The sequence below is a fragment of the Rousettus aegyptiacus genome, unplaced genomic scaffold, assembly GCF_014176215.1.
Source record: "Rousettus aegyptiacus isolate mRouAeg1 unplaced genomic scaffold, mRouAeg1.p scaffold_m13_p_5, whole genome shotgun sequence".
Taxonomy (NCBI): domain Eukaryota; kingdom Metazoa; phylum Chordata; class Mammalia; order Chiroptera; family Pteropodidae; genus Rousettus; species Rousettus aegyptiacus.
In genome coordinates, this window is record NW_023416308.1 from 79,822,253 (window position 1) to 79,844,502 (window position 22,250).

The 22,250-nt window shown below is 45.3% G+C and overlaps 2 protein-coding genes and 1 pseudogene across 9 annotated transcripts in view; 1 reads left to right on the forward strand and 2 right to left on the reverse strand.

The window, feature by feature from the left end:
- Positions 1–2,264, reverse strand: part of FAM160A2 (family with sequence similarity 160 member A2) — a 31,426-nt gene extending 29,162 nt beyond the window's left edge. For 4 of the 5 annotated variants that reach the window (XM_016133517.2, XM_016133520.2, XM_016133518.2 and 1 more), the window contains exon 1: positions 2,163–2,262. The gene's annotated coding sequence lies outside the window, so the exon portion shown is untranslated. Of the gene's footprint in view, positions 1–2,162 lie in introns of all 5 variants that reach the window. The other variant, XM_016133516.2, reaches the window with a different exon arrangement.
- A 568-nt stretch (positions 2,265–2,832) lies between these two features.
- On the forward strand, positions 2,833–11,349 carry CNGA4 (cyclic nucleotide gated channel subunit alpha 4). Of its 4 annotated transcripts, none has more exons than XM_016133492.2 (7): positions 2,833–3,597; positions 5,849–6,055; positions 6,178–6,279; positions 6,472–6,578; positions 6,896–7,541; positions 8,311–8,660; positions 10,333–11,349. In XM_016133492.2, the coding sequence occupies exons 2-7, from the start codon at positions 5,994–5,996 to the stop codon at positions 10,743–10,745; spliced, it is 1,680 nt and encodes a 559-aa protein (XP_015988978.2). In that variant the 5' UTR covers positions 2,833–3,597; positions 5,849–5,993; the 3' UTR covers positions 10,746–11,349. The 4 variants fall into 4 exon arrangements, with proteins under 4 accessions (XP_015988978.2, XP_036077580.1, XP_036077582.1 ...); XM_036221688.1 differs by having other exon boundaries at positions 2,970–2,990; XM_036221687.1 differs by lacking the exon at positions 5,849–6,055.
- A 7,457-nt stretch (positions 11,350–18,806) lies between these two features.
- LOC118603364 lies at positions 18,807–18,925 on the reverse strand (annotated as a pseudogene).
- Between the last annotated feature and the right edge of the window lie 3,325 nt (positions 18,926–22,250).

Consider the following 22,250-nt stretch of genomic DNA (forward strand, 5'->3'; position numbering starts at 1 on the left):
CATCACCTTCACTCTCTATTACAAACTTTTTTTCTCCAAGTCACTCTCACTCTCAGGAGACCAAACTTCGGGTTCTGTTTTGCCACTTTATCATTATGTGACCTCTGGTTTCTGCGCTTGATTCTTCATCTATAAAATAAGAATTCCTGTCTTGCCTACTTCACAAGGTATCTATGTAAATCCAGTAAAACTTGAGATTGCTATGTAAAGCATAATACTGTTCAGATGTCAGAAGTTACACAGAATTATTGCATAAATGCATGCTTCCTCAACATAATACACCAGCTGAATCATCATCATTCTAAATTTCTAGATCTCGTGAGCCATTAGAAATATTTTTTAATTAAAAAATAAGGTTTATCTTTTAACAAATAAGACCATTTGTTTAAACCCACCATCTACTGTCACCATTATTTTGTCAGTGGGAGAGCACTTTAACACCAAAATAATAGAAATAATGATCTTAGTATAAATTTCTTTATGGAAAACTCAAGTTCCATATGTTGTCTTTCCCTTCTTCCACCTCGGATGGATGAAAATTTTATCATGGACTGGCAAGATTTTAGGCCCAGTGTTTAAGAATCACTGCTCTAAACCCTGTTATGATACATATAGGTTCCACAAAGTTCTGACCAGCTGGCAGGTTGCGAAGGGTTCCATCAGTGTGAAAACTTGTTTGGCCTCCAAAGAGAAGCAATGAAAACATGCCATAAACAGAACAGTAGTTGGCTCTGATGCTGAGACTCTGGAACTGAATGGAAACTTGAGCTGCCCCTAATTCTCAGATTAAGGTCTGGATAGAAAAGCCCTAACTCTTCCTGAGCCTGGAGAAGGTGTCTAGGCTCTGTGGCAGACCATCAGCAGAGAGGAAAATTTAGTGGTGTGAAAGTAGCCATTATCACTGAGTGTCAGCCCAGCTTTCCAGAACTTTCAAAATTGTCATGTGCATGTGCGTTGGCAGGAAGATAGGAACCTGCAAAATGATAATAAAGTGAACCCAACATCAGGTCGTGGAGGAAGGGATAAATTGCAGAGAGACTGTAAAAAACTTTTGGGGGTGGTAGGAATGTTTGGTATCTTGAAAGTGGTAATAATTTCACAGATGTAAACACAGTCAAAACTCATCAAACATGTATATTTCAAATAAAAGCAGTTTACATAAATTTACCTCTGTAAAGTGGTGTTTTAGGAAATTTAACTGTAAGAAAATGAGAGCAAAGCCATCCAGTTTAGGAGCCTAATTATAGTATTGAATGAACAACCCATGTTACTTTCATGAAAGTAGAATCAACAACTGAACGCGGTTAGTCCAATACAGATAACAACCATCAAAGCCCCACAGCTCAGCATAGGTGAAGAGCAGCAGGGAAGTAAGGCTACCCGGAAGCAGGTGGAGAGAAAACAAACATAGGCAGTCATGGCCAAAAAAAACCTCCATGAGAGGAACCATCTTCAAGTTTGCCATCTCAAGGGGGAACTTGAGGGAACGAGGGTCCCAGTTATTACTCTGTTGAAGACTACGCCTCCAAAATATCATTATCGTAGTTAACTATCGCCAATGACGTCTTTTTTTTTTTTTTTTGGTCCTCCAAAATATGTAGAGCATGGGAACAGAAGAGCCAAGTGCACAACACTTTCACCCATGCTGTCCTTCTCAGTCTAGAACTAGTGCTCTCACTAGGCAGGACAGTCCACTGAAAGAGGCTTCAGAACTAAGCTCTTACCCACATCCAAGTCTCACAACCCTCAGTCCTTCCTTCCATGCCTTGCCCTCAACTCCCTCATCAACTGACCACCAGTCCGCACGTTCCTGCCTTCGCTTTCTCTTCTCCCCTCCCCGCACGGGCCTTACCCCGTCACTCGGGTCCCGGGGCTGTCTCTCATCCCTGCCCACGAAAGCCCCAGCCCCTCGGTAAAATGTGTTCAAAAGTCCCTTCCACTTGGTCTCTCGCAAGCGCCACAGCCACTCAAACAAGTCAGCTCATTACTTAACCACTCACCCTTAGGCTCCCCACCCCTACCTGAGACACTCACACCCGGCCCCTCGCCACATGCAGTCCCTCAACCTGTCCCCTCGCAACCCAGTCACCAAATCTGGGGCCGTCATGGCCCAGTCCTTCATGCCCTCACGCGCCTTTCGGGACCCTCCGGCCCATACTTACTGTTCACTCACGGAACCCCCACCCTGACCAGGCCCAACCGCCGCGGAGCCGCTAGGTAAGCTCAGGCCGCCGCCATCGCTCTTCAGGCGTACCAGCCGCGCCCCGCCCCGCGCCCCCGCGCACCACACGTAACCGCCCAGCGACGCACGACTGGGCAGTGGCGTGCAAGCTCATTGGCTGGGCCCGGCCAAAATCAGAGCGTCGATGCCTGTTTCCTGGCAACGACCGAGCGCTGGGGCGGGGTTGCTGATAGCCTTCCGAGCAAGGAGTACCGCCTCTTTCCAAGGTCCCGCCCCTTCGAGGTGTAAAACCCCGCCCCTCAGCAGTACTCTGGCGAGTCACAGGGAAAGACCTCTGGGGAGGCGGAGGCCCGCGGGGTGGAGGCGGACCCTGAAGAGGAAAGGTCGAACCAGAGGGCAGAAGGCGGGACCTACGGAGGAACGCGACTTTAAGAGCCGAAAAAGACCTCCTAGGGCTGGGGCTTAAGAGAGAGATGGGGCTATTATAGATAAGAATGGAAGGAACCGGGCCACAGGCCCTGGATGGTGCTTGCATGAGAAAGTGGGCGTGGAATGGGCGAGGCTAGCACCGAAGGTGGAGTTGACGGGAGGAGTCAGTGGGTGGGCGGGGCCCTTGAAAAGGAGGAGCCATAGCGAGATCTGACTGAGAACAAAATTAAGTCATTTTTGCTTCATCTGTGCTCACGGCTTGGATAATTCTTGAGCGATGACTGCTCCTCTCAACTCCTCAACACCTGCTGCCCTGTAATCCTTTGGACACTGTCGTATTCAGTCACTCAGGAACACGGAATAAGCACCTCCATGTCAGGTGGGATTCCAAATCAACTAGAACTGGCCTCTGCCTTCCAGGACTTCAGCCTTAAACCATACAATTGCAACATAGTATAATAAGGACCATGGAGGAACAACACAGCATGACTTGTGAGTGGAGAGGATGAGGGGAAAGAAAGGCTCAGGGGCTTGGGGAAGCCTTTCAGGAGGAGATGATGTCTGAGCAGTCTTGTGAAACAAGCAAGGGTAAGAAAAACTAAGAAAGATACAGAAGTTTCAGATAAAGTCTGTAGTTTAGTTGAAAGTATTGTATCCATGTTAATTTCCTGGTTTTGGTCATTGTACTCTGGTTATATAAGATGATATATAAGATGATAACTGGGGAACATGGATAAGAAGTTTACAAGAACTTTTCGTATTGTTTTTGTAACTAATCTGAAAGCCTAAAATTAGTTCAAAAGAAAAAGTTTTTAAAAAGAAAAGGAATGGAAGTTTCAGCCTAAAAGATCAGCACATACCAAGGCAAGAAGAATGAACATGTAAGGCATGCTCTGGGAATTACAATTCGTACAGCCTGTCTTGAACCTAGGAAATATGCAGAGGAAACACTATGAGATGAGACTGAAGACTCCGACAGAGATCAGGTACCAGAGAACAATGACCTGGAAATGAGCAGAGTGGGACTCGATGTGAGCGCTGATTACATGGATGTATTCACTTTGTGAAATTCATCAAACTATATTTAAGAAATGTGTACTTCTCTCTATGTATGTATGTTTGTTCCAGTTATTATGCTGTGTAACAAACCATCACAGTTAGTAGTATAAAATAATGCCCAGTTGATTAAGCTCAGATAGTCTGAGAATTCAAACAAGACACAGCAGGAATGGTATATCTGTTCCATGATGTCTGGAGCCTCATCTAGGAAGCTCACACACACTGGGGTGACTTGAGGCTGGTGACTGGAATCACTTGGAGGCTTCTTTATTTACATGTCAGATACCTGGACTGGGACAGTTCAAAGACTGGATCCATCTGGTGTTGTCAAACAGAGTACAGACATGACTGCTCCTTATGGCTTGGACTTCTCGCAACATGATAGCTAGTTTCCAAGAGGGGTCATCCTCAGAGGAAGCTTCCATACAACAATCATGTCCTTTTGTGATCTAGACTCAGAAGTCACACACATCACTCCTGCTATACTCTTTTGGTTGAAACAGTCACGAGGAAGGAGTATCAAAGAATGTGTGACTGTTCTTAAAAGCTGCCACGATGTCATACAATAATAATAATGATAAGAAATAATAAATACTGGTGCTTGCTGTTTTGACTAAAAGGTCAAAGTTAGGGATTATAAGAGAAAGAGCAGATGGGAGAGATAATGAACTCATTTATGGACCCAATTGGCTGAAGGTAACTGTGGGCTGGGACAGCCAGTGAGCAATTAGTGGCATAGATAGATCTACAGCTCAGAGAGAGTTCTTGGAAGTCATAAACTGGGAAAGAAAATTCTGTAGGTGACCAAGACTGGCCCAGAGAAAGTTAGAAGGATGGAAAGAGGGAAAGCCTAGGACGGAATCCTAGAAAACACCAACACAGAGGGGTAGACAGAGAAGCTTATAGAAGAGACTAAGAAATAAACAGAAGCCATGGGAAAAGAGAATTTTAAAAAAACTAATATAAAGTTTTGGGTACTATAGATGTTCTTTCCAAGAAACTCTCTAAAACAAAGACTAACCATATCTCTTAACTGTGCAGAACACTTCACAAAGTTCTCCTTGCCTTTAGATAAAATCCTAGCTTTGTAACAGGGCTGGAAAAGCTCTCCCTGAGCTATCCTCTACCCACTACTCAGCCTCATCTCTCACCACTAGCCCCTTAGGTTTTCTACAAAAATCAACTGATGTTCCCCTAGTCACCCATGCTTTTTGAAGTCTAAACAGCTTTGCATACTTTATGTACTTTCCCTCTACTGCTCTTCACCCTCCCGTCTCTATACCTGACTAACTCCTATTCATCCTACAATACCCAGGCTCATTTGAGACTCTTCCTATGTACTGAAATAGCCCTCTGTGTGTCCACCTGATAGAGTACCTGTCAGGCTGATGTGTAATTACCTATATACCCAACTATTTCCCTTAGCAGACTGTGAGTTTCTAAAGGCAAGGACTGTCTTTCATTCATTTTTTATCCCAAATACTTAATGCAATATTGGCCTGGCACATAGCAGTTGTTCTGATTATGACTTGTTGACTAAAAAAGATGATAGTAGTGAAAGGGATATCAAGTTGAGGGAAATTTTTTTTAGGTTTGAGGTTTGTTTTGGTATGGGAGAGATTTAAGCATGTTCACAGAAAGCGAAAATTGAAAGAGGTTCAGGGTCCAGAAGACCCATGGACTAGCTGGTAGGATCCAGTACTAGAGGCAACAAGAAGGGAATGGGGCAAAAATGCCAAAGGAATGAGATAAGGTGGTGAGGTTGTAAGACAGGGTGCAGATAATGAAAATACAGCTCATATCTGATGTTACAGGTATTCTTTGTCCCTGGAGACTACTAGTTCAGCACCTGACACAAATGAGTAAATAGCTGTTAATAAATAATGAGGTCCAAGCAGGGAACTTACACAAAATAACAGAATGAATATCTGAGCCTATACTGTCACCCAGGTCTCCTGAGTAGAAGACCCCTATGTATTTCAGTTTAAGGGGAAGGGAAGCCGGGAGAGGCAAGGCCCAACCATATCTCTGAGATATGCACCCCCACCTTCTCGAGGGACCTCATTAGAGATGTTTAGCAAGGTAGGTGTAAGCCTAGGCCCTGGGAGACAGGGCAGGGCGCTAGAGCCGCAGTGCCTCCACCCCTTCAGTAATACTGGCCCTGGTTGTGTTGCTAAGAGCTTCAGAAGCCAAAGACAAAGCAGTTGCGGCTGGTGACCAAGAGCGACCTATCCAGGCAGTCAAGCATTAACCTCTACCTCCTGAAGCCACCTACAGAAAGAGGCTTTGGGTATCCTATATCCAGGCATCAGGACTCAGAACCATGAGCCAGGACACCAAAGTAAAGACAACAGAGTCCAGCCCCGCTGCCCCATCCAAGGCCAGGTGAGAGATCCTGGTCTCCTGTGTCAAATCTGTCTATTTCACTAAATGAGCCTGATTCCCCAGTTACAGCCCCAACATTTAATGATGAATAAATGAAAGACTACTTCCCCTCTTGCCCACAGGAAGTCTCTGCCTGTCCTGGACCCGTCTGGGGATTACTACTACTGGTGGCTGAACACGATGGTCTTCCCAGTAATGTATAACCTCATCATCATCGTGTGCAGGTTTGGTGGGAGCTAAGGGAAGGGACTTAGCAGAGACAAGGGCTAAAGAGTGAGGTGCAGGAGAGGGGCGGGGCCTAAGGAAGGGCCCACCGGAGAGCGCTCAGTGGCTTGGGGAGACTGCCTCGCACACAGAGGGCGCCCTTAAGCCAATCCTTTCTGTCCGCCCCGCCCCCCCCCCACCCCCCCATGCAGAGCTTGCTTTCCTGACTTGCAGCACAGTTATCTCGTGGCCTGGTTAGTGCTGGACTACACGAGTGACCTGCTATACCTACTGGACATCGTGGTGCACTTTCACACAGGTCAGTGAGCCCCAGGAATGATCCTTTGTTCCCAGTTTCCTTTCTAAAGAGAGCCTCTTAGTAACAAGAAAGTGACACTACCACCCCCAATAGCACTTTCACATGCCTCTATGCTTGACAACATCCCTTATACACACCCCAGGAAACCTGGAACAGGGTTATACCTGCCCTCACTCTGTCCCTGTAACTGTCTCCTGTCCTACCCTAGGCTGCTCAACCTTGCCCTTATTACAGGAGCAAGCAGGTGCCCTAACTCAGCCCCATACCTGACCCCATCCCACGGCTGACCCCATCTGTTTTCCCCTTCCCCTCCCCAGGATTCTTGGAACAGGGCATCCTAGTGGTGGAAAAGGGTAGGATCTCTAGTCGCTATGTTCATACCTGGAGCTTCTTCTTGGACCTGGCTTCGTTGGTGCCCACAGATGTGGCTTATGTGCGGCTGGGCCCGCACACGCCCATGCTGAGGCTGAACCGCTTTCTGCGTGTGCCCCGCCTCTTTGAGGCTTTTGACCGCACAGAGACCCGCACGGCTTACCCAAACGCCTTTCGCATCACCAAGCTGATGCTCTACATTTTCGTGGTCATTCACTGGAACAGCTGCCTTTACTTTGCCCTGTCCCGGTACCTGGGCTTCGGACGTGATGCGTGGGTGTACCCAGACCCCGCACAGCCTGGCTTTGAGCGCCTGCGGCGACAGTACCTCTACAGCTTTTACTTCTCCACGCTGATCCTGACCACCGTGGGTGATACACCGATGCCAGCGCAGGAGGAGGAGTACCTCTTCATGGTGGGCGACTTTCTACTGGCTGTCATGGGTTTCGCCACCATCATGGGTAGCATGAGCTCTGTCATCTACAACATGAACACTGCAGATGCAGCCTTCTACCCCGACCACGCACTGGTGAAGAAGTACATGAAGCTGCAGCATGTCAACCGACGGCTGCAACGGCGAGTTATTGACTGGTGAGGATGCTGGGGATTCAGACCAGGACAGGGAGAGGTGTATTGGGTAGAATCTGAGGCAGGTATCTGGCTTCTTATTGCCTGGTGGACCAGGAAGGCAATCAGGAGATGGCATTTATTGAGGGGGGGAGAGGGAGGTCCACTGGGTAGGGCTTGGAAAAAGATATTGTCCACTAATATGATCTGTACTTGAGGGAAAGAGTTTTGCGAGAGACTGATTGGAAGAGGAAGTTATGCACTGGAAGGATAATCTGGAGAACAGGGATTGGGAACTGCCACTGCCCTGTAGGACTCAGAAGGAGGGAGGGAGAAAAGGAATACCCCCAGGGCATGACCATGATGAGATGGCTGACTAGATCATGGCAGTCCATACCCTGGGCTAAATGAAAGGAAATGTCACCAACTAGAGCAAAGGCCTCTAGAGAAGATGGGGCTTGGTGATTGAAGTGGATATCAGTGGGATGGTATGAGTCATAGCTGGTTGGTGGGTGGGGTAGAACCTGACAGGAGGGAAAGGGTGTCTTTTTCATTGTCTGCTGGTAGAGGCTCCCCAGCCCTGGGTGAAAGAGAAAAGATCAAATCATATCTGTGACCAGCAAAGGAGACTTGTGAACTAAAGAAATTCATCAGCCAACAATCAAGTATTCCCATGACCCCTATGAGATCTCTGTAGTTGGGCTCTTCACTGAAGCTGAGCTGAACCTGATAGGAGAAGTGGAGGGAGGTATGTAGGAGGCTGGTGAGGAACTGGTGCTGCCCTTGTCCCCAGGTACCAGCACCTGCGGATCAACAAGAAGATGACCAATGAGGTAGCCATCTTACAGCACTTGCCCGAGAGGTTGCGGGCAGAAGTTGCTGTGTCTGTACACCTGTCTACCCTGAGCCGGGTGCAGATCTTCCAGAACTGTGAGGCCAGCCTGCTAGAGGAGCTGGTACTGAAGCTACAGCCCCAGACCTACTCACCAGGCGAATATGTCTGCCGCAAGGGGGATATTGGCCGAGAGATGTATATCATTCGCGAGGGTCAACTGGCCGTGGTGGCAGATGATGGCATCACACAATATGCCGTGCTTGGTGCAGGACTCTACTTTGGGGAGATCAGCATCATCAACATCAAAGGTAGGCACCCCAGCATTTGTTCTGGAGACATAGCTGGGGGAGAGGGGGACAGCAGAACCCAGTACTGAGACCTGATGGTACCTCAGGGCCAGATTAAGGATACCCTTTCTTGAGTTACAAGAGGGCTCAGGAGAGAAGCAGGACATAGAGGGTCTGTTCCCTGAGAAGAAGCTGAACCAAGGTCAGTGAGCAGGGTGGTCCATTGGAAGAGAGAGTAGACCTGCTCTATGGGTGCCAATCTGAGGCACCAGCAGACCAGGGAGAAGTGGCAGAAATAGGAATAATAATATTTATTGTACGCGTACTACATGCTCTGTTCAAAGTACTTCACATGTACCAACTCAAATTCTCTTAGCAACCATATAAAGTAGGTAAGGAAATTATAGCACAGAAAGGTTTAAGAACTTGTCCAAAGTCAAACAGGTAATAAGTATACACACTTGGAGTTAGCACCAGGGACAACTTTCTCACAGCAAATGGAAAGGAGGAAACTCCCATTTACTGAACACTAGCTCCAGTCAGGGCCAGGTGCTGTACACTTGCTCATTTACGTCTCTTATCGGCCCGTGCAATAGGGGTTGTTATGCCTAATCACAAGTAAAGACACTGAGGCCATGGGAGATGAGAAAACCTGGAGGGTAGGTGAGCACACTGTGACTAACTGAGGCTAGATGTGCTCACAGCGTGGGAATCCCATTCTTCAGTTGGCCTAAGGCCTCACATCTGTCCTCAAGCTGCACGTGCTATATGCAGTCAGTCAACTGCTGTCTACCTGATTTTGGACAAATCATTTCCTTTTTTAGGCCTCAGTTTCCTCACTTGTCCAATAGGGATGATATTAAAAACCCCCAAAAATATTTGTGAAGATTAAATGAGCTATATGGGAGAGACACCTAGAGCAGTGTCTGGCATGTAGCAAGTGTTCAACAAATGGTAGCTCCTTCGCCCCTTCTAAGGTCCTTTTAGCATTAAGACTTTGCAGTATTCGGCCCAACCTATCTTCCCAACTCCCCACCTGCCACCAGTACCTTCTTAAAATGCTAATGAGACCATACAGCTCCCCTGCTTAGACTATTTCAGTGGTTTTCCCCCTACCCTTCCCTCAGCATAAGGTCCGAACTCTTTGCCATGGCTGCGAGACCCGGAGTGACCTGTCTTTCCCCTCCTCTTTCCACTGTCCTCACAACCTGCACTTGACCCACTTTGGTCTGCTTCCTGTTTTCTGCACCCACCTAATTCTTTCCTACCTCCATCCACCTGCTCTTTTTCCTCACTTTGTCTAGCTGCCCTTCCCCTACCCTCTTCCCTTAGTTACTTCCCCCTCAGTCAATCATCACTTCCTCCAGGCTCCCTAAATTCTCTGCCTTACAGTTAGGGGCTCTTTGCCTGTCGTCTTACAGGACCAGATGTATATGTATGTCTACCCTGCACCAGCTATACTGATATGTAGCTTCCAATCAAATATCGTTCTTCTCTAGGGTATGACTTATTGGAGGCAGGTCACTGATATCCCCCAGCACAGGGTCCAGTCCCCAGTACATTACTGAGTGAAAAATTACTGAGGCTTAAAGAGGGGTTCAGAAGCACCAATATGGAGGTGGTCCTGGTTCAGGAGTGAAATGTTCCCTCACACCCACTCTCACTCCTCCTAACTGCTGCCCATGTGCCACAGGGAACATGTCTGGGAACCGCCGCACAGCCAACATCAAGAGTCTAGGTTATTCAGACCTGTTTTGCCTGAGCAAGGAGGACCTGAAGGAAGTGCTGAGTGAATATCCACAGGCTCAGGCTGTCATGGAGGAAAAGGGTCGTGAGATCCTGCTCAAGATGAACAAGTTGGATGTAAATGCCGAGGCAGCTGAGATTGCCCTACAGGAGGCCACAGAGTCAAGGCTGCAAGGTCTTGATCAGCAACTGGATGATCTACAGACCAAGTTTGCTCGCCTCCTGGCTGAGCTGGAGTCCAGCGCACTCAAGATTGCATATCGCATTGAACGGCTGGAGTGGCAGACTCGAGAGTGGCCGATGCCCGAGGAATTGGTGGAGGCTGATAATGAGGGCGAGCCTGGAGAGGGAACTTCTTAGGGTGGGGAAGTCAGGGCTGGCCAAGAAGGAACCCCAGGCCCAAAGTGACCCTATCCTTATTCCTAGAAACCCCACCTGCAAGTGAAGCCAGAGTTGTAGGAAAGCCTGCCTACAGAAACTCTGCCATCCTATCTGCTGGATTGCAAAGCTGGGAGTGAACTAAATCCATAGATGCCCACCTGGAGATGTACATGTATAGCACACATTGACCCCCCCCCACACACACACACTCACCAGCACACAGATACACACAGACACACACACACACACACACACACACACACAGAGTTGCACATATACACACTGGCCCCCAAGACAGTGCATTCCATATTAGATGCTCTGGAGTTTCCATTTTCAGAGCACACACACTTTCTCATATGGATATGTCTTATACCCACATGATATATATACATTCTGTTATGTACCTCATAGCACATGTATACTGAGAATCATACACCAATAGACATATAGATGCCTTCCACAGGTGTGCACTTACTTGTGAACACACAAAAGCACATTCAGAGCCCTCCTGTTCCAAGGTAGCCTTTGAATGCCCCCATATGATGTCACAAGTGTACCCTGCAAATTGCACTTCAATAAAGTATTTTCCTCCTCACTAAGCATTTATGGGGCTGATGGAAAAAGCTTTAATAGTCAGCAAGGATGACTTCTCTCTGAAATCTGAATCACAGGGGTGAGTGGCATGGGCTATATAGTAGCTGGTGGTTTGGATTCAAAGGGACTGAGGTACCTGATGAATAGAAAATCAGTACTGTGCCAAGCAAGCAGGCTCATACATCACACTGCTGTAAGTGTGCACATGCATTCATAGATATATTCACATACACACGCTCCGGGGCCTGGCCAGTCTTTGTGTCTGAGCTGTGCATGTGGTATTTTTAAATGTACCTGGGATTTAATTAGCAATATGACTGAGCGATGACACAGAGAGGTCAATGCCATTAAAAGAAGAATTTATTACTTACAATCCCCAAGAAGAGGCGACACAGTACACCATGCAAGACCACATATGGAAGAACTGGGGTTGGTTAGAAGGCAAAAAAAAAAAAAAAGTCAGGAAATTATGAGCAAAAGGCCTTTATTACTATAGTGGTAGAAAGTTTTTAGGTGGAGAAGTCTCCTATTAAACAGAAAGCAAAACACAGATTTGGGGGGGCTTGTGGAAGGTTAATAATATGATTTCCAAGCATCCATAAAACCAAGACCACAGAGAGAGGTTTGGTCATTAGTCTGGACCATAATTTCAAGATGCCAAATCATCAGTTACAGAATATCAAGAATAATTATTACAGGTGGTACAAGAGAATATAGAGTAGAGCCATCAGTGCTAGAAGGACAGGAGGTATGGGGAGCATCTGCCTATGTGTGATCATGGAGACAGACCCTTAAAGCTGTTGGAGTCTTCAAAGCTGACCAAGCTTTTGGATACAGTGGATGCAGGTGACATAGATGTGCTCAGACATGAACAACTTGGAACAACACTTTCTCAAATAGCTATAGAAACTAAGGCTGTGGCTGAAGTCAAGATGTCGGGAAAGGTGATGAAGGATATCGCACGCTAAATTATTTCTAAATATATGGTTAATTTGTAATATCCTCATAAAACGTGAGATCCATAGGGTTAGCACTAGGTCTCTCTTGTTCATCTATAAATCCTCGGGGCCAAAACTGTACCTGGCACATAGTAAGTACCCAAATACATATTTGGCAACCAAAGAGATGAGAGATTAGGTAGACAGAAGTCCAATGTTGGAGGATGATGTGTGTCAATTTCTCAAAAGATTTTCTTACCATCTCTGCCCTTAAATCATGTTGAGCTAGAATAGGTAGGTATGTTATGAAGGCTCCTTTGATGATACCTGATGGATTTATGGATCTGGAAATAAGCTTTTCATTGGCACCCTATAATGTGCAAACCTATCCCAAATAAATGCTCTCTTAGAACAAGTGGCCCTACCACCCATAAAATCCTGGTCTACAGCTCAAGGAGGGTGAAAACTGGTATCTTCCCTATGCTGGATACAGAAATAAAACTCTCCTGGGGTCCACTGTACACTTTGCTCTGCTTCTGCTTTTCCTGGGTGAGATCAAATTCCTCATGGTGGAGCCACCATGCCAGAAGACAACTTGGGTATTAGCAATTCCATGTAGGGGTTCTCTAGTTGTGGAATGATTTCCATCATTGTGTGGAAGACGACGTTTTGACAATTTGGGATTCAGCTGGATAGAGTGAGGTGAAAATGGGCAGAAGGGAACCTAAATTTTAAGTTCCTGAAATAGCCAAAAAATAACAATAACCTTTTAGAAAACTTTACTAACATGTTCATTTGGATACATTTTATTCCTCTTATTATGAGAGTGCCAAAACTTTGTATTCCACGGACTTAAAGCTTTTTGAATTGCAGCATCAAAAATAGAATTTTTCAGAAACTCTCTGCCCTAGCTTTTGTTTGTGAAGAGCAAGACTCCTAAGTTTTCGCAAACAATTGTCCTAGTGAATTGTGCCCACTTACCTGTAAGGGCTTAGAGTTGAAGAAGGAAAGGCTTCTGGACCCAAGGAGAGGAGATTTCCCAAGACTAAGAAAAGGAATGGGATTCTTGCCCATTATATAAGTTCTCTTTTGCTGTTATAACAAATTAGCACAAATTTAGCAGTTGAAAACATCACTCATTTATTATCTCACAGTTCTATGAGTCAGAAATCTAGGCACAGCATTACTCAGTTGGGTCCTCTGTTCAAGGTGTCAGCTGGGTTGGGCCCTTTTCTGGAGAACCTGGCAAAAACTCTGCTTTTAAGATCATTCAGGTTGTTAGAAGAATTCAATCCCTTTGGTTGTAGGACTTTTATTTCCTTGACGCATGGCCCCTTCACCTTCAAGACAGCAAAGGCACATTAAATCTTTCTCGTTCTCCAAACCTCTTAGCTCGCTATCCATTACAAGAAAGATCTCGGCTTTGTAGGGCTCATGTGATTAGGTTCACCTAGATTATCCTGGATAATCTTCTGATTTTAAAGTCAGCTGGTTATTAACCTTAATTACATCTGCAAAATCTCTTTTGCAGTAGTCACAGAAATAACACCAGAGGGAAAGGTGATGGGAGCCAAAAATCTACCTATCCATACTTTGCGACTCCAAATTGGTACAGCCACTATGGAAAACAATAAGGAGGCTTCTCAAAAAACTAAGAATTGTTCTAACATATGATCCAGCAATCCCGCTACTGTATATTTACCCCAAAGGCTTAAGAACCCATATCCAAAAAGATATTTGCACACTGATGTTCATAGCAGCATCATTCACAGTGGCCAGCACATGGAAGCAAACGAAGTGTCCTACGATAGATGATTGGTTAAAGAAGCTGTGGTACATATATACAATGGAATATTACTCAGCCATAGAAAGAGATGAAATACTATTTATGACAACATGGATGGACCTCGAGATAATCATGCTAAACGAAATAAGCCAGACAGAAAAAGTTGAAAATCACATGATATCACTTACATGTGGGATATAAACCTAAAAGCAACAAATGAACAGGACAAACAAATAGAGACTCATGGATATGGACTATAGATTAGTGGTTACCAAAGGGAAGGGGGAAGGGGGAAAAATTAAAAAATAAAGTGTTAAAAATAATAAAAAATAAATAAATAATCTACCTATCACAGGGTTTCTGGGGACCCCACTTTCACAGGGGCCCCAGAATAGGAAACACTAAGAATTGAGTCTTTGGAAACTGGAGATAGATCACCTACCTCGCCCTGGGGCTTCAGAACAGTGCCCCCTAGCAGACTCGAATTAGGTGCAAACTAGCGTAATCAGCTTGGTCTGAAGGTCCCTGTCCTCCCCATCTCTAAATATTCTGTCCAATATGAAATCCCCAGAGAATTTTGCAAGACACTAAGTTGGGGGAAAATAGGGTGTAAAAAAAGCCATAAAACACAAGTGAGATTAAATATTCCATAAGGTAAATGGTTAAAAGTTTAGATGAAAAAGTCTGATTTAGAGAATCAAGGAAATGTTCAATTTTTAACACATTGTTATGACATCATTCATAACTGCTACACATACATTATCTCATTTCGTTCTTAAAACAATATTAGGAAATTTAAATTGTTGTTATGTTCATTTTTCTAGGTCAGAAAACTGAAGCCCACAGAGCAACTAAAAACATTAGATATTATTTACTGTAAAGCTATTTTATGCAAGTTCCTGGGCTAAGTGTATTATCTTAATTAATCCTTACGACTATATGAAAAAGATGCTATTATTGCCCCAAAGCCAAGGCTCTGAAAGATTAGATAACTTGCCCAATATCACAAGGATCGTAAGTCACATGGAATGAAATCTAGGTCTGTATTAACTGCTTCTTTTAGAAAGATAAGGAAAGAGACTACCTCAGCTTGAAGCGAGGCCAGGCAAGCTGCCTGCCTTTCTTGGGAATGACTGTTGCAGGCAGTAACGGTGGTAACCAGGAAAGAAGGAGTCAGTTGTGCAGAGCGAAGATTGTGAATCACCAGCAAGCCTGCCCAATGTGCTCAAGTGTGATCTTAGGGCTGCAGCCAAAGACAAGGGACCACCCACAGCTCTAAGGAAGAACTGCCAATTCCAGCTTTCCTGTCTGCACACATGCAGCTGTGGGAGGAAAGCAGAGTTTTGGAGTCACTATTAGATTCCTACAGGGGTGTCAAGAACTGTCCAAGGGGCTTCCTATTGTGAGCCCAGCTGCCTCTGGCTTAGCTCTTCTCTCTCCCACAAAAACTAGAGCCTCACCCACTTATCTCCTTGGGTCACTACTCAGCACACCTCAGCCTGCCTAAGAATTGGGATGTACACTCCTCCTCAGTGTTTCCAATTAGCTACTTCCTTGTGGAAGCTTCATTGGTCCTCCCCACTTCATCCTTTTATTTCTGAGGGTTTGACTGCTAGCCCCTAAAGACATATGGAAATAAGGTATCAAGCTCAGAGGAAACTAGATTTATAGGGAAAGGGGCCTTTTAACCCAAGGAGAGATCTGGTGGTAGGTGGATTCTAGCCTGAGGCTGAAGCTAGGGTTTGGCTTGAGGCTTTGATCAGAGATGGACAGTCAAGCTGGTTACAGCTGGGGTCAGAGTCATGACCCAAGTCAGGATTTTAAGCTCGCCTAAAAGCACAACAGATGAGAAAAAGCTTAAAGTCAATCAGGTGCTTGGAGCCAGAGTTAGCTTTTAATTCTGAAACATTACTTACTACCTGGGGGATTCTTGGCCTTCTACAGAATTTTTCAAGGTTGTTGAAAGAAATGCTTAGAGAATTAAAATGTAAATAAGATAATAAATGTGAATTGCAGATAACAATTGCTTAATAATGAATAGTAGCAGCAGTTGTGCCTTTGAGGGCCCCGAGGCACAAGTTGTCTGACCCTGCTTGACCCTGGGCCTTGGGTGGTGCTGGCAATGCCAGTCCTGGCCAGCAGAGGGCACAGAGGTCTGCTCCTCCTCCTCCCCTTACAGCTCCCCGCCAGGCCTCAGGTTGCATTGTCTTGTAAATTTGGGAGAATAACCCAGGGAGAAATGGAATCTTAGGGACAGAATCGTGATCTCGACTGGTTTGTGAAAATTCTTGTTCAGATTTTTTGAAAGACTTAAATACAGCAGTGGTGGTGCTGAGAGGCATTACAGAGGAAGTTGTGCCAAATCAGAGCCTGAGATAGCCCTGTTGGGGACAGTACCATCTAATGGCTGGGAGTGTTCTGGACTGCCCTTACCACAGCTTGAAAAATCTTTGTACTTTTCACCCAGAAAGCCTCGGTCCTCTGTGTCTGGCATTGCCTTTCCAGTTTCAGTGCCTTGGCCTATTGCCTTCAGCATTGCCACTGACCAACAGGTCCCATAGGGCCCCAGATGCTAATAACACAGATGTGTTCATTGAAGCCCTCTCTCTGGGTGACTTCCTGAGTGAGTCTTCCTGTGTCTTTTTTAGCCCCCAAGTGAGGCCCCGATATGAAGATCCAGGACCCTCTTGTCCTACCTGTGAAAGCCTATGTACGAAGCCAAGTGTAACAATCCAGTGTGAGCCAGCCCCTGCTCTCCCCAGCGCAAGCCCCAGGCTCCGGAAGGCCTGTCCTATCACCTGTTTTATTTCCTCTGCCCAACATCCCTGTCTGCTCCAGCTCCAGCCCATCTGTCTTCTCAGACCATTCTTTCTTTGTTTAATTATCCCAAGAGAAGGGCCTCCTACGTGGGCAGGGAATGTGTGGGCAGGAGCTCAGCACATAAGCATATCTTCACATCATAGAAATGCAGAGAAAAGAAGGGCTTCAAAGATGTGGGGAGATGACAGCCTAACCAGCCACAGAGGGAAGGGCTGAGCCGATGAGGATTGTGGGCACCCCAAGGACTAAACTGTGACTGGCTTCTCTTCCAGACTGCAACCCAGTGTGTGTGTGTGTGTGTGTGTGTGTGTGTCTCAGAGCCAGGAATGCTGGAGACTGAGCCCTACTGCGTGACCTTCACACCACTGCGTGTTTTAGTACTGGGTTTCCTGAGCAAAGTGCTGATATTTTGTGGACCTGAAAGCTGCCTAGAATAAGCACTTCCTTATAAGGCAAGTTATCTGGCTGTGCATTAGGCACTATGTTCTCATCTTGTTGTTTCTGCTCAGCATTTACTGAAGTTTTGTTTAAATATTCCCGTCTTATCTCAGTTGTGATATAGAATGTTGAAAGAAGGACTTGCCTACACTTGGGCAGTAGCTGGGTGATTGAGACTTCCCCAGGGAAAAAGTAAATTGTTCTTACTACAAGAAGGAAGCTAGGTGGGCTAGCACCCCACTCCAAAACAGAGAGAGAGAGATAAAGAGAGAGAGAGAGAACAACAACAAACTGACAACCTTGGTAGGTCAAGGCTTGAGTCAGAAAGGTGGCTTTCTTCAGGACTGATCCTGATCCTGCTTCAGGAAACCTTGCAGTTGCTTCCTTGACCTCTTAGCTTTCTGACTTGTTCTGGGACAAGGGTCCAGGTCTCTTTCCTCTGGCTACCCACACTGACTTTGCAGTTCCTTCCTTGCTCTGATCTAAAGGCCCCATTTCCTGGCCCTGAGCAATCCCATTCTCTCCAAATACTGTCTTAATCCCTGGCATAGATGGAATTTCCTGGTTTTAAGAAATGAGCTTCAACCCTCTTAGCATTGCATTTTCATCCCCTCCTCTACTCAAGAGAGAGTCCACTCTTTTAAGAGCTTGATCTGGGAGCTGTTCTTATCACTTCCACCCACAATCACTACTCAGAACATAGTCATAAAGCCATGAATCTGAAAAAAAAAAATCTAGGAAATATATTGTTATCTAGTTAGCCATGACTTATTTTCATCTATAATTATTCTCTTCTACTAACTTCTTTTTTACCATTGAATTTCTATTATCAAAATCTAGAACCCACAAGCAGTCTGGGTTCCATACTTTCCTGCCTTCTCAGGAGTCTTGCATCAGTAATTAACTTCTCTTACAACCTCACCACAATGACGCTTTCTCCAAGGTGGCCAAGGGTCTCCAGCACTGAATTCAGAGTGCATTTTTGTTCTCGTTGTCTTGGTCCAGGAGCAGCATTTGAATCAGTTTAGCACTTTCTCCTTTTGCTTTTATGACTCCTTGTTCTCCTTATTTTCCTTTTACCCTTGTCTGCTTCTCTCGATCTCTTTTACACACTGTTCTTTCTCTATCCACCCTTTACATAATGGTCTTTTCCAGTCTTCTGACCTGGTTCCTCATTTCTTCTGTTCAACAAACTCTCATTAACTATATGGTTTACATAATTTTCTAGGTAACTTTTACATTCAGCTTCCTAGTAGAATTCCTACTTACATGTCTAATAGACATCTGAAACACAATGTGTTCAAAATAAAACAGATTTGCTACTATGAGTGCTATCTGATAGTTATTTTTTTCTCTATGAAGTGGCTTATTTATTGTGAGTGAAGGATGGTGTGTGTGTGTGTGTGTGTGTGTGTGTGTGTGGTAAAATTAGAGTTTATGAGTCAATATATATATATATTTTTATGCCTACAGTACCTAGTCTTCCTAGGTGGTCTCCCATCCAAGTACTAACCAGGCCCAACCCTGCTTAGCTTCCGAGAACAGATGAGATCAGGCGGGTTCAGGGTGGCGTGGTTGTAGAATAAATTTTTTAAAAAACATTGTGTAAAATTAGATACAGAAAGTGACCAGAGAATTTTAGTAAAACACTCATCTTAGGAAGCAGCATCGTATGAACAGCTGGATTCTGATTTCCAAACTCCCTAGCTTTAAATTATGGCTCTTACCTAGTAGCTCTGTGGCTTTGGCCAAGTTACTAAAACACACTCTGAGCCAGTTTTTTCCATCTGAAATAGTCATCAAAAATATGAGGCCTAAATTTGTAGTTCTTTGCGAGGATGTGATTAGAACATGGTAGGAGATAATCCACAGTTCCTATCCTAAGTTACTAGAAACCTCACTTATTTTAATTTCATCTTTCTCATCACCTTCCACACACAAATGAACAGTCTCTAAAGTCTGTCTTTTTACCTCCTAAATAGCTCTTGAATCCATCTTCACTACCTCTACGACTTTAGTTCAAACTGTCATTTCTCACCTGAGTTACTACCATGGACTCCCAATTGGTCCCACCCCTTAGGTTGCTCTCCACACCAGCTGCCACCACAATCTTTCCAACTCTTTCTAAATAACAACTTCTCAACCCTCCACTTCTTCCTTGCATAGTTCCTAGGGGTCTGCATTTGCTACTTCCTTAGATGAAAGGTGTGTTAGTTTCTATTGCTACTGTAACAAATTATCACATGTTTGGTGGCTTAAGACATACATTTATTAGCTCACAGACATGTAGGCCAGAAGTCTGGTACAGCATGGCTGGATTCTTTGCTTGGGATATCACAGGCTAAAGTCAGGGTATCAGCCAGCCTAAATTCGCTTCTGGAGGCTCTGAGAGAAAACCAGCTTCCAAGCTCATTCTTATCATTAGCAGGACCCAGTTCCTTGTAGTTGTAGAACCAAAGTCCCTATTTTCTTGCTTGCTGTCAGCCAGAGACTGCTCTCAACTACGGGCCACTCTCAGGTACTTGCTCTGTGCCCTGTTCCATTCCCCAACCAGCCACAGCCACCCTCATTCCTTGCCACATGGCCCTTGCCATCTTTAAGCCAGCAACAGCATTATCGAATCTTTCTTCAAACCTCTTTGAGTTCCTCTTCTGCTGCGAACCAGAGAAAACTCTTGCCTTTTAAAAGACTCATAGGACTAGTTGGATAATCTATTTTCAAGCCAATTGGTTAATTACATTAATGACATCTGCAAAATCCCTTTTGCCATATGACACAATCATAGGAGTAGTACCTCATCATAGTCACAGGTTCCACCCACCCTCAGGGAAGGAGATTATATAGGAATGAAAGTTGATGGAGGTTAGTTTATAATTCTGCCTACCACAGGAGCAAGTCAGGAAAAACACCCCTAAGAAGTGCACACACCTTGAGCTGAAATCAAAAGGATTAGTGGGAGTTAATTAAATAAGGAGGGAAAGCTTCCAGAGAGCATGTACGAAAAGCATGTAACTAAAGGACATATATCCAAAAAAAGAAAGAAAGAAAGAAAGAAAGAAAGAAAGAAAGAAAGAAAGAAAGAAAGAAAAGAAAAGAAAAGAAAAGAAAAGAAAAGAAAAAAGGACCAAAGAAAGACCAGTGTGTCTACAGTAGAGAGAACAAGAAGCAAGGCAACTTGGAATAAGGTGGTTAGAGAGATTAGGAGAAGCCAAGCTATGCAGGCTTCATAGACTCTGTTAAAAGGTTTTCTCTATCTCAAAAGCAGAGGTCAGAAAATTGGCATAATTAGATTTGTATTCTGAACATGCCCCTTCTGGCTATAAGGTGGAGAATGGATGTAAGGCAGTATCAGCAAAATGTGACAGACCACTTAGGAAGCTAGGAGAGTAGTGAAAGAAACAGTGGGGTGATGTCAGTGGAGATACAAGCAGACCAATTCAAGAAACACTCAGTGACTAAAATCAACAGGGCTTCCTGATGGATTAAATATGGGAGTGAAGCAATTATGTTTCCAGGAAATAGACTCTTGACAGATTACTGTGGAGGATGTTTACCAAGGAGTTCTCTTGAAGTCAACACCTGCAAAAGAGAGAGGACGAAAGGAGGATTGGGTGAAGGGAGAAGCTGAGCAGTAATTCAGTCCCAACAAAGGCCTCAGTCAGACCCAGGAGGAGCTGTGAACGTCTTTCAGTCTTTCAGTGTAGTTCTTTGTTCCTGGTTAGGGGGCTGAACTTTTATACTTCTCTGCTCATTATTCATTGAATGCGGGATGCCCCAAAAAGGGAACATAACCTTGGATGAGCCACTTTCTTCAACTCAGGCAACCCCTGAAGGGGCTGACAGTTGAAAGCTGTCTTCTAACAGCCCTCTCAGCAGTTGGAGAATAAATTCTTCATTTCTGGAAAGGAGTCTGGGCTTTTTGTCACAGCTTCCACCACAGGGATGAAGAAGCATAAGAGAATAAGGCATCTAGGATGATCCTTAAATTTCTGATTTGTGCATCTTGGTGGATGTTATATGTTGTAATCTTATTGGACCATACCTTGAAATCTTTGGTTTGCCTGTTGTTCACCGCCCGCCTCCCCCCCCCCCCACCCCTGCTTCCTGCCCTATTAGAGCAGAAGCTACTCAAGCAGACTGTATGGGGCAGCTAGTATACAGCCTTATACCTGACTCATATCTTGCTGAATAAGTGAGTGCCCTCTACTCCTCCTATTTTCACTCCTCTTTTCCCTACATTTTTTTTTTGCTCTCCACACCACATCCTCCTGTCATCCAATGTGGGAAAGGTCCAGCAGGTTATCTGAGGCCCCACCTGTGCTGGAGCTGAACAAACAGCAAATCAGGATGCTCTGGTCCAGGGCTCTCTGATGGGGAAGGCAAGCAGTGCCAAGAGGAAAGGGGGTGGAAAGCTGGTGATGATATCCCCACCCACCTCACGCTTAAATCCTCCTTCAATGACCCAGCCCCTTCAAACCCAGGTTGTCTTCAAAAGACTAGATGGTCTCTAAATTCCCCACAAACTCAGACCTCATCCCCAGTCTAATCCTCTCTTTGGGCAAAAATATTAGAGGAGGAACGTCCTGCACGAGAAGCTGAATCCACCTCAGTCCTACGCATGCTTGCATCGGCTTTGTTTCCGCTGCACCCCAGTGACCTAGCCCCTTCTGGCCGCTCCTGTGGGAGCCTGATGACCCACACAGGCTGCTCTACCTGCGTGGAGAACTAACAGGCAACGTCAGTGTGTCGGATGAGTATGAGTGCTGCTTGGGGACCACAGAGAAAGCCAGTCGCCTCCTCCCCATTTTTGCCTGCGCTGCGCTGGATTAGAGCTATTCCAGGACCTCACCCCACCCCACCTCCGTTTATCCTGGGCAGTTTCACCACCACCCCAGCCGCCCTCAGCAC